Source organism: Ctenopharyngodon idella, chromosome 20 (assembly GCF_019924925.1).
Source record: "Ctenopharyngodon idella isolate HZGC_01 chromosome 20, HZGC01, whole genome shotgun sequence".
NCBI classification, from domain to species: Eukaryota; Metazoa; Chordata; class Actinopteri; order Cypriniformes; family Xenocyprididae; genus Ctenopharyngodon; species Ctenopharyngodon idella.
The window spans coordinates 25040742-25053764 of NC_067239.1; the positions used below are offsets into that span (position 1 = coordinate 25040742).

Sequence of the window (13023 nt, forward strand, 5' to 3'; positions counted from 1 at the left end):
CATGTAGACATTTCTAAAAAGTGAACTTTTTCAGCATGCCACACCAAAGTCGGATGCTTACCTACAAGTCTCCTTGTTGCAGACGCTGTTGTTTAAATTGTCCGAGAAGCGCGTATTCGCGAATTCGGGACACGTAGCAGAATAATAACTTAAGCTCCTCCGCTGCTGCTGCTGCTGCTACATTCCAGGAGTTCTTTCGCCAATTTAAATCAATGTAACTATGTTACTGTGTATCGCACGAGCTGTTCGACACCTCGCGTCAGAGCCGTATGTTTGTTTAATGTACAAAAGGCAGGAAGGAAGTTAAAATGACAGTGAGTCTGAACTCAACGGAACAGGCAGAGCCTCCCTGAGCTTTTTCACACATTGAGCACAAGGGGAAGAACAAGGCTTGATGTCTAAGACTTCAGCTCAGAGGAGAAGAGCTCTATTTGATTTATTGCTTTATTTATTAGGCTTCTGAACATATGGATGTACGTGTGTTTGTTTGGTTTCTTGCTTTGTTTACACATATTTTACAAATATGCCAGTCAATAGTTTTGAACCACTTGACTGAATGTATGTTTTTAACTTGAGGCTTAAGCTTTAGTGTGTGTGTGTATATATATATATATATATATATATATATATATATATACACACACATGCTTGCTCAATGACATTTATAAGTTTATGCAAAAAAAAAAAAACCTAATAATCTCACAATGTAACCAATCAAGTATTCAGAATAATAGTTGAGCATAACGGTTTTTGCAATATTTGACTCTTAATTTATTGCATTTAGTCATATATGAATTTCATATATTTGCATCCTTGCTGTTAAGTATTATATTGTATTTATATGTGCTGATATTATTAAGTTTTATTAAGTGTTACTCATTAATTCTTTTGACAAGCAGACAGTTTGAATGACTCACCAACAAGTAGAAAGGGTCTTAGTAGCTCAGTGGGAGTTCCTTCTCTGATGTATGGTTATGAAAACCATAAAAACAGGCCTAGACTCTGTCAAAGGTCAAAAAGGAAGATGTGAAGTAAGTTCATCAACCAGACTGACCTACCACAACAATTCCTGTTACTGCTCCCAGTGTACAATATGATAACATTGTTCTGATTTTCTTTCTTTCTCTCTTATGCACTGATGACCAGCCCCACCAAACAAAGAAAAGTGTGTCATATGCACGAGTAAAATGGATGGAAAATATAATGCTTCAGTGGCCACTCTGATTTGAATGAGACGGGCTTGCTGATAGGTGGTATGAAAATTCATTTTCCATCCTCTATGATGGAGAGCATGATCATGTTCAGAAATAAGATTCTTTACTTCAAAGCGTAGAGCTGTCTCTGAGATCTTTCGAAGTTTCAGGATATGTGAGCCCTCAAGCCAGCCTACTTCATTTCCACCAACATTTCCCTATCAACTGCAGCGACTATAAAGTCATGCCCGTGCAATCGTAGAGCTCATATATATGAATTTCAAATGAGTTAGGAAGAAATCAACTACCCACATTAAACTTAATAACCATTAAGATGAATTTGAGAAGTTGCACTATGATGATCTTGCATTAAAACATGTTTGTTAAAATTACTTAGAATCTGTTAGTATTGCATTGGTTGTTGATGATTCAACCTCGCAGAAGCAGAAGTTGAGAAATTCTCTATAAAACTTCACATGCTTATTATGAATGTTGTTGCACCAATGCAAATGCTTATTCTGTTTCTCTGTTTTTGTTTTTCATAATTTGTATTCTTATTAAATGTGTCAAGTTATAGCTTACTGTATGTCAACATCATGTACAGCATGTTTGATTACGTCTATGTTAGAGTCCAGCTTTATCCAATAAAGCAAGGCTTCTTTGACAAGCAGGCCAGACAGCCACAATATAAGCAACAGGGAACAGTAGACTAAACTACAGATATAACTCAGATGAGTGTTAACATGTTATTGTTTACAGATCAAATTGTCTTCATTCAATTAAATAAGGAAATAAACAAATTAAAGTTCATGATTATCATCTAATATTCGAGGTCACTAGCCTACTCGTCACAGAATCACAATATATAAGACATGTATTCCACCTAGTGGTACAACACAGGAACTGCACTAACATTTTACAATTTCTTTGAATATAATATGATACAATATTATATTATATTATATAATTAGTTATACTTGAGAGAGGACTTTTTTTTAAAATGTCTTCACAAATATAGTAGGTTATATAGGTGACCATATTTCTGAAATGGAAACCGTGGACATTTGAGTAGTCAAAATATCGCCGAAATCTAATTTGTTATTATCTATTAATTAAAAAACGGGGACAATATATTTTTGAATGTTTTTGTTTTTTAATTGTTCTGGGTTCCCTATTATTAGCCTACATTAATATTTATGATTTAATTTATTATTAGGATTTTTGGTCTGGTTTTAATACAATTCACCAAAACAACTAGGCTACTACACTATTAATAGTAACCATTATAAAAGCAGTTCAAAACAATATGCCTATTATGTTATAACAAAAGTACAACTTTACAAAATCACATTACAAAAATAAAACAACATAAATATAAGATAAATAAAACAGCATTTAACAATTTTTTTTAAACATTTATTATTGAATTTAATATTTTCAGTTTCACAAGCTAAACACTAAGTTGCAAGTGTATTATTAGTATTTTGTTCTAATTTTTTATTTATTAATATCTGAGTGCACCTTCACCACGTGATATAGTTGTGACTTTGGACGTTTAAAATGGTCCAAAACAATCCCGCACCCTGTTGAAGCCCTGTTATAAAACACATAACCGTATTACTTTAATTTAACATGAATAGTTAGTATGTTACTACCTTGAAAGTTGAAACCGATGTTTCTTTTGGTAATTGATGATAATGGCGCGCGACCAAGTGTAGCAGTGTAGCTGCACAGCCCCCTCTGTTGGTGAAAATAATCGCTACACGGTTGCTCCGATAACCAACAGGCTGCTGTATGTTGGTCGGGCTTTTTTTTTGCATTATATTTGCGGGTTATTTTGAGCTGTAAAACGGGGACATTTCCGGGGACAGCTCCAGTCGGGGACGGACCACCAAAAACCGCGTCTGGTCACCCTAATCCTCTGTCAGGCAGTATAAAAATATAGCCTATGTATTTAATGATTCGTATACTTTTGTTCTATTCAAACGCATGCTTTATAGTTACTGTGAATTGTTTTTGGGGCAATAATCACCTCTGTTCTTGCTGGTTTTGGGCCAATAGGAGATTCCTCCAGTGGATGGGGATTTTGAACCACTAGAGGGCAATAAAGGATCAAGCATTGGCATGATGTTGTTTTGAAATCGAATTATGCGTAATTTCAGTATTAGTGTTTGTTAAAAACTGCAGTAGGAATCGGTTTAATCCTTGTGATGCAACTGCTCATGAATAAATAATAAGTCAGACAAAATTAATTAATTCTATTCCTAAATTATTGCTACTGAAGCGCATCACGCACTATTTTAGTACTGCATAATATTGAAAAACGATGAAAAAGAATAAAAAACGTTATTTTTTCCAATGAGTTTCCTATCAAATGTTTGTCCTTCGTCAGCATATAAAGGGTCAACTTCCGTTGACTGAAGAAGAAAAGAACCAATAAAATCGCAGATAAAGTTTCCACGCAATGTTCTCTCACTGCGTCGCGTCTACTGAGTAACCAATAGCAGCCGACTGGAGGAGGGGCCAAACAGCTCTGACAAACACAATTGAGAAGGGTAAACAGCTCTCACCTCATGGACGCAGTTCCAGCGTACACAGAGAGCTGGATAGTGAAAATAGCGACGTATTTGCCAATTCTGGGGGTAAGTAACAATACATCCTTTTTCTTAGACTGAGTAAACTTATATTAATGCATTTAAGTCTTTGAATAAAAATCTAGAATGTAAAGAGCGCAGATTGTTTTTTAAGAAACGTGTACTTTAGATTGCTGTCTAACAGACGTGCAAAGCACACGTGTCGTGGTACCATACTTTGATCTGAATTCGAATAGTGTTTAATTCTTGTATAATGCAATATTTCTGCATATAGATTGGGAAGGTTACACGTGCATTGTGCATGTGTTTTGATTCTGTCCACGTGGTCCAGGGAACATATAGTGCTATTTTAATATCCCCTTAACCAAAGAACTCCACGTAATATTCTATAATCTATTTCATTACGCGGTTCATACTGTATGTGTGCAAAACTCTGTCAAAGCACAAGGCCTGTTTACACTACACTTTAACTCCTCTAGGATTGCTGGTGGTATTATGTGCCAGAAATCTTGCAAAACAGTAAGGGCTGGCATACACAGGTAGACTAGAGATATGGAATGCATGATATTTTTTGTTTGGAAAACGCACTACTAAAAAAAAGAAAAAAAGAATCTTAATCAGGTTTGGCTTGTTTTCCAGTGAAGTCATCTTTAAAACAAGATACATTTAATTCAAAAGCAACAGCGTATATGTTTATTTTTCTTACCCCGTTTATGAACTTGTACAGTAAAAATAAGATGCATTAAAAACACTTTTCCATTGTGGTACAAAATAAACTATATGCAGTAAACCTAATAAATACTTTAACATGAATGACTTGTCTAAAGGGCACAATTAATGTGCCTTGTTTTGATTTTGCGTTATCGCTTCACTGCAAATGCAACTGAAAAACAGGGTTTTTTGGGAAAATCGAGTGCCTTATGTATGTTTATTTACATATATAGATTTATGAAAAGTTTTAAAGTTTTACACAATTTTGCTTCTCAAGTACATGTAATCTAATTTTAAGAATGTTTAGATGTTTTTAAGGTAAATAAGACCACAATACTGACTACAATAAATGAGTTTTTGCAGGCCATTTTGTGCAGTTACACACAGCAAACTTAGAGATGTGTTAATGTGTTAAGTGAGTGAAATAAAGGCAGCTGTTGTGAAGATCACCTCTTTGTAAAACCTGTAAGCTTTAAGCCAAATCTTCGTTTATAATCTTTTTTTGCAGAGCTGCTTGGATACTAAATGTCAGCATTGGCCTAGACTTTAACGTAGGTGACCCGACTGAAGGGCACAATTAATATGGCTTGTTTTGATTTTGCATTATATTGGTTCATTGCAACTGATGCATCCGTCATTTGCCAGTTAAATCATAAAATACCATTTTTAGAAATTCAAGTGCTTTATTTATGTTTGTTCATATATTTGAATGTATTAATGCAGTATTTTATATATGCTTATTGATGCATTTTAGTATATGGGTCAATGACATGACGGGTCATTTTTTTTTTGTCCAAAGGCCTTAATAATAATAAAAAACAAAGATATGACATCTGAAGTTTGTACGGTAGTACAACTAGATCTCTTTTATTGAATCCAAAAGGTTTTAATTATATTTTGCTACATATAAAGGTTTTTTAAAGATTTTGAAGTGTCAAAAGGTCATTTGGTTTAACCATCATTTGTGAATAAAATATCTTAAAATGTAATAAATGTGTATATATATTTTTTTTTTTCTGGCATGATTTTATAACATCATATATCAACATAGTGCAAAATGGTATTAAAATTATGTGTAGAAGTCGTTGCTTTGTAATAAGAAAATGTCCGGAAAAATGAATTTCATTGATGTCATTCGGAGTAACCAATATAAAGGGACCATTTTGGATCAAGTCATGCGGTCAATATCATGTGACAGGGTGTGACATCATTCAGACACCTGCAAAAGACCACATGGTCGTGAACCAAAGTAACTCTCTTTTAACTATTTGAAAAAAATCTTGTTTTCACTTAATCATACGCATGTCCCGAAACATCAGGTCATTCGGTACAACCGCTATAAAACATGGAAAATTTTGTAATATTTTAAAAACTTAAAAAAAAATTGATTGTCCTTTTGCTAGGATTTAGCAAGCTAACTAGCTAGATAGCTAGATATCGGCCTGTTAGCATTGTTTGAAAATGTCGCCGTTCGGTAAAACCGAAATTTTGGTTAAACCAAATGACTTTGTTGGTGACACATTTTGTCCATCTTGTAAAAATGACAAAAGCAGTGTTAATTGATTATAAAAACCACATAATCTCATTGTTAACACTTAATAAAACTTTCCCCATATATTAATGACACATATATTAATGCATTATTACATTTTTAATATGATTATTGATATATTTATAGATGTAATAATGCATTTAAACATGTATGTTTGTATAGTTACCAGCCATGATTGTGTCAACAATCCTTTTTCGCATATTATTAACCAAGAACCATGTGTCACAGTTTTTGTTTCAGTAACTCACAACCTGACCTCATGTAAACAGAAAGAAAAGGGTGTTTCCCCTGACTAACTCTCTGATTGGCTGTGATTGTTATATTTTGTTTGGGTTTGCTTTCTAGCGTGGCCTCTTGGTGATTTCCTGCCACAAGGCCTGTGTCTCATAACATATTTCACAGACTGTCATCACTCAAGTTCCCTTTCTATATGACATATCAGCTGCGATCGCCTTGCAATGCACAGTGCCTTAAGAAAGGGTGTCCTAAAATGGCTGACATTTGTTGCTTGTCATTGTTATCTGTCTGACACCTCAGTGTGTGTGATGTATTAAGAGGTCTGTCCTGTTTCGGGGAGGAGTAGCCATTGTTTTAGCTGTAAAGGAAATGAAAGTGTGTTGAAAGAGATATGAAATGGGCTATGATTGTCTGACACTTTCTTTGAAGAACTTTATGCATAGTAATCTATGCTTGTACAAGTCTTATTTTTTTTTAGTATTCCTGCATTTTATTTTTTACTACAAAATTGTATCAGTATGATACATTTCAACCATGTTTTTGGGACTCCTACAAAAAATGAATGACTATGTATAATAATTTTTTTAGAATTATCTGCTGTTATATGTACACTTTTGAAAGGAATTATTACATTTAATCAGCAAGAATGCATTAAATTGATCAAACCAAAGTGGCAGTAAAAACATTTATAATGTTACAAAAGGTTTGTTTCAAATAATGCTGTTCTTTAGAACTTTCTATTCATCAAAAAAATCCACTTTTAAAAATATTAAAATAGAAAATGACTATTTTAAAATGTAAAAATATTTTGCAATATTTTATACTGTATTTTTAATCAAATAAATGCATCTTTGGTGAGCATAAGAGATTTTAATTAAAATAAAAACTTTTGATCATTACTATATTTTGCTGCATACTGAATTGTGTTGCAGTTGTGCCACTGTGGGTTTTTGTAGCTTAAGCAACATGTTCCTCCGTTAACCAACTGAGCATTTATTGTTTGCAATAAGCATTGTCAGTTTGACATGCAAAATGTTTCAGCTGAAAATATGCAGATATGTCCAGGCATGTGCAACCTCACTCAGGTGTAACAGTACAGACTCCAGTTAGAATAGTGGTGTACTGCCGGACCACACCTAGTTCACTAGGATTAGGATTACCACATATTTAAAGTGTTAATTTATGCCCAGGGCCAAAATCATTGAGCTTGTTTGTAACTCAGTGAAAATGTCAGTCACTTGGAATGCATTGTTTAATATGACTGTTGCTGTATGCTGCTATTGTTAATCATAAACGCTGCAGAAAGGCTAAAGCAAACATCTGGTTAGTTGGTGTGGCACTGCAAGCCGTCTCACGATTGAGTTATCCACGTGTTTGTAGGGTTAAGAGCCTGAAATCATGTGCAGTGAAGATATCCAGACTGTCTATGAAATAAAAACAGAATAATTCCTTCCTTGTTTCCTAGTGTCATATCTTCCTGTTTTGCTATCGAGGGATGATCACGTTGTAGAATTAAGTATGCGACTAAAACTGAATTTTGACCTATTTTCACACATGAGGTGTGTTTATTTGCTGACTGGTTGTTCAAGGACTTTTTGAGAGCGTTTTCCTTGTAGGCAAACCTTTACCTCAGGAAAGAAGCCAAGTTTAAGCCCTTTTATTTACAGGATAGTCAGGCTTTCATCCAACCCCTCCCCTCAGTTAAGCTTATTTGTGTCTGCGCTCTGAAGAGTTTACGGGTGCAAAACCACTTGTTTTCCACCTTGCTGTGTAAGTAAAGAGTGTTTTATTGTGGCGAGCTGGCAGAATGTAAAATAACCCGTTCATCATGAAGTTTTACAATAGTGCTTGGGCTGAATCGCACATTCATAGCTGCTCATATGCTTCTTGTGATTGACTCAGTGTCTGCAGCCACTTTGTAAGACAGTAAGTCATTGGCTAAAGGCTTTGAGACTTGTGTCATCGTGAAAACGTTTAACCTTTGTTAGAGCTGCCGAGAATGGTGATAACAGCTGTTTTCTTGATGCCCCATGACACTCCAGTGTTGATTTAAAGACAGTTTGTTTACATATTACACTCCCCACACAGTAAAAGTATCTTCTGTCAACCACCTGTGTTACTTTGGTGTCTCTGCACTAACAATAAATATAAATACACTTCCATTCAAAAGTTTGGGGTTGGTAAGATTTTTTTTTTTAGTGTGTGTGTTTGTTTTGGAAAGAGTTATCTTATGCTTACCAAGGCTGCATTTATTTGAAAATAAATAAATAAATAAATAAAATAAAATAGCATATTGTAAATAATAAAAATAGTAATATTGTGAAATAAGTTAAAATAGTTGTTTTCTATATTAATATGTTGTATATTAATATAAAATGTAATTTATTCCTGTGATGTCAAAGCTGAATTTTCAGCATCATTACTCTTATTTTCTATATTCTAATATGCTGATTTGGATCTCAAGAAACATTTCTTATTATCAATGTTTATATAATGTTTGTTAATCAATTAATTAATGTATTATATGAATTAAAGGGTTAGTTCAGCCAAAAATGAAAATTCTGTCATTAATTACTCCCCCACATGTCGTTCCACACCCGTAAGACCTTCGTTTGTTTTCGAAACACAAATTAAGATGATTTTTGATAAAATCCGATGGCTCAGTGAGGCCTCCATTGACAGCAAGATAATTAACACTTTCAAATGCCCAGAAAGCTACTAAAGACATATTTAAAAGTTCATGTGACTACAGTGGTTCAACCTTAATGTTATGAAGCGACGAGAATACTTTTTGTGCGCCAAAAAAAAAAAAAAAAAATAACGTCTTTATTTAACAGTATCTAGTGATGGGCGATTTCAAAACACTGCTTCATGAAGTTTCAAAGCTTTACGAATCTTTTGTTTCGAGTCAGTGGTACGGAGCGTGTATCAAACTGCAAAAGTCACATTAACCATTGAAACTTCGAAACGTTTCAAAATACTTATGACGTAACGAAGCCTCGTTTACTGAAATCACGTGACTTTGGCAGTTTGATACGTGCTCCGAACCACTGATTCGAAACAAAAGATTCATAAAGCTTCGAAGCTTCACGAAGCAGTGTTTTGAAATCGCCCATCAGTAGATTTTGTTGAATAAAGTCGTTATTTTGTTTTTTTGGCGCACAAAAAGTATTCTCATCACTTCGTAACATTAAGGTTGAACCACTGTAGTCACATTAACTGTTTTAAATATATCTTTAGTAGCTTTCTGGGCATTTGAAAGTGTTAATTATCTTGCTGGCAATGGAGGCCTCACTGAGCCATCGGATTTTATCAAAAATATCTTAATTTGTGTTCCGAAGATGAACAAAGGTCTTACGGGTGTGGAACGACATGAGGGTGAGTAATTAATGACAGAATTTTCATTTTTGGGTGAACTAACCCTTGTTATTATATTGGTAACACTTTACAATAAGGTTCATTAGTTAACTACATTAGTTAACATGAACTAATAATGAACTGCACTTATACAGCATTTATTAATCTTTGTTAATGTTAATTTCAACATTTACTAATACATTATTAAAATCTTGTTAACATTAGTTAATGCACTGTGAACAAACAATGAACAACTGTATTTTCATTAACTAACGTTAACGAAGATTAATAAATACAGTAACACGTATTGCTCATGGTTAGTTCATGTTAGTTAATACATTAACTAATGTTTAACTAATGAACCTTATTGTAAAGTGTTACCATTATATTTGTGTGAGTTTTTTATTTTTCATTCCTTTTTTATTTTATTTTCAACTACATAAACCAAATTAGTGTGACAGATTTCCACAGTGATTGTTGGCTTAAAAACGGTTGAGACTGAGGTTGAGGCTATTGAATCACTTCCTTTTCTCTGGTATGGTAGGTGTAAAGAGGAACCATCATGGCAGGCGACATGTTGTTGCTGATGAGGGGTTTAGCCAAGCTAAGCCAGGCCGTGATCGAGACCCAGGCCAGCTCTCTTCGCATTGGAGGGGTCCAAGCTGTGAGCCACAGCATGCAAATGACGGCTGAACAGGGCATGAGCGTGGCCATGCAGAAGATCCAGGTGGGTTTCCACTATAAAAAAATATTAGTTGCCATTATAAAATGGATAGTCCTAGCTATGAATTTAGATTGGATGAGCCTTTGTAAAATAGGCAATGTACTTGCACCTGTGACCATGCATCAGTTGCGTTCTATATTAATTATTATGCAGTTGAGGCTAGAAAGTTGCGAGTTGCTCCAGACCATTCCAATGTAAACAGTCTACTGCTTATGTTAAATGTTTGAACCATAATAATCATAGTGATATAAGTTATATGCACTACCATTCAAAAGTTAGGGGTCAAGATTTTTTAAAGAAAGTAATTTTATTCAGCAAGGATGCATTAAATGGTAACAAGATTTTAATAATGTATTAGTAAATGTTAAAAAAAATCAGATTAACAAAGATTAATAAATGCTGTATAAGTGCAGTTCATTATTAGTTCGTTTACTAATGTAGTTAACTAATGTTAACTAATGAACCTTATTGTAAAGTGTTCCCCATTAAATTGATCAAATGTAACACATTTAAAGTGTTACAAAAATCTATTTCATATAAATGCTCCTCTTTTGAGCTTTTCTATGTATCAAATTATCCAGAAAAGCATGTATCAAAGTTTCCACAAAATATTAATCAGCACAACTGTTTTCATCATTTAATAATAATAAGAAATGTTCCTTGAGCACAAAATCTGCATATTAGAATGGTTTCTGAAGGTTCACTGACACTGAAGACTGGAGTAATGATGCTGAAAATTTTAAATTGTAATAACATTTCACAAGTGTTTTTACTGGATTTTGCTGTAAATGCAGCCTCGGTGAGCATAAACGTCTTACCGACCCCAAAATGTTGAATGGTAGCATATATAATTTATTATAACAACAACAGTAATTACACTGATTTTTGCATTAATATCAACAATATATATAATAATAATAATAATTTTATTATTATTATTTATTTATTTAACATTGGTAGCCTTTACCATATTGTTTTTAGAAAATAGCAGAAGCAGCAGTAAGCCACCCAAAACTGTTTTATTTTGTTTTTACCCAGGCTTTTCGTGACTCAGGGTAATAGAGATGCATGCATCTGTTATTTCTTAATTAATCGCAGTATGGCTTTTGTGTAATTCAAAGCTCTCGATAATGGTGTTTGGTTGCACCTCTGTTGTTCTCAGGTTTATATTCTCCACAGCACATGTAGGGTATAACAACTTCAACAATACGATTATGCAAATGAAATTTAGGCCTACCTGGAGATTGGATTACTGCCTGGGTTTCCAGAGCATAGGAGCGCAGTGTGTGCTGCCAAGCTATTTGTGCTGTCAAAGCCTCTGGAACTGATTGTGCATTTCAGAGTGCTTTGAAAGTTCCTTATCAGAAATGCATATCTCATCACTTATTATAAAATGTATTACATTGTGTCTAACAGCACCATGACTATATTCACAATATAGCATTAATTATAGAATTAATTTATTTCAGCTGTGGGAAAGAACATGAAATAACCTAATGATCATCTACTTTATTTTTAGGAGTTCACAGGCGGCCAGCAGAGCGTTTCTGATTTCAGCGCAGACGTGGACTCCAAGTATGACTTCACAGCTTCAGAGGAGAACTTTGAGAGTGCAGCACATGAAGGTTTGGACAGTGATTCAGTTTTCAGGGACGCTAACACAGGTGCTGCGCACACACGCAGCCAGGCCTCAGGGAAGTCAAAGCTGTTTGAAGGTTACAAGGACCCTACCAGCCAGTTTACTGGACAGACACGGTCATATCACCAGGATCACTCTTCTGTGGGAGGCATCACGGCTGAGGACATTGAGAAAGCCAGGCAGGCAAAAAGAGACGGCTCCAAACCACATAAACAAATGGTACAGGCGACCTTTTCCAATCCCTCATCACCCATGAGTACTAGCCACTTGTTCCACCTATATATGTCATGCATTACAGAGGATAATAATAGTTGCTATGCAACTTGCTTGTTCCCCTAAAGTTAGTAGTTGGTTGCAGGTATAGACACCTAGGCCAAAAAATAAATAACTTCATTGGATTTTGTTGAAGACCCCATGAAATGTATTGATTAGTGCAGTTTGCTGCAGAAAGTACAAAACAATTTGGCTGGACATATCAGTGGGCTCATCAATTTTTTTCATTCCTACATTAAATCTTGCTATCAATTGCTTGATTTGGAAAGAAAGCTAATAAATCCACAAAACACCATTTTTAAAAAAAAAAAATTAAATGAAGAACATTAAAAATCAGGGCTCGACAATAAGGACTGCCCGATGGCCCGGGGGCCAGCGTGAACAACGCTCGGGACAGTAGACGGAACTGTCACTTGCCCGAAGGTTTGCCATTTGCACGTTTTTAAGCCTTGCCAATCTAAATATTTAAGTCCAAGAAGACGCGAAAGTGAACTCAGTACTCAAAGTGTGCACACAGTAAGCCGCGTCTCAGACAGCGCACAAAGAAGTTCTCTTTTTTTATGTCTTCTTGTGATTGAATGGACATATTCTCACAGAATTACGCCAAAATGCCCATATTGGCAAGTATCCTCGTAAACAAAGTCTTGAGTTAGGTTATGTCTTGAGTGAATGTAAACAGTTAAATAAAACAGAAATAAAATGCATGTGAAACACCATGTTGGATCCGGGTATTCGCTGTTAAA

At 34.7% G+C, this 13023-nt stretch overlaps 2 protein-coding genes across 2 annotated transcripts in view; one reads left to right on the top strand and one right to left on the bottom strand.

Annotated features, from left to right (window-relative positions):
• Nucleotides 1-352, bottom strand: part of itpkb (inositol-trisphosphate 3-kinase B) — a 34055-nt gene extending 33703 nt beyond the window's left edge. Inside the window, exon 1 of the mRNA XM_051875365.1 lies at nt 62-352. The gene's annotated coding sequence lies outside the window, so the exon portion shown is untranslated. The remainder of the gene's footprint in view (nt 1-61) is intronic.
• A 3317-nt stretch (nt 353-3669) lies between these two features.
• The window catches only part of coq8aa (coenzyme Q8A, genome duplicate a), a 35213-nt gene continuing 25859 nt past the window's right edge, over nt 3670-13023 (top strand). The window contains exons 1-3 of the mRNA XM_051874129.1: nt 3670-3835; nt 10189-10371; nt 11888-12226. Of these exons, the coding sequence (XP_051730089.1) occupies nt 10207-10371; nt 11888-12226 (504 nt within the window). The 5' untranslated portion in view covers nt 3670-3835; nt 10189-10206. The remainder of the gene's footprint in view (nt 3836-10188; nt 10372-11887; nt 12227-13023) is intronic.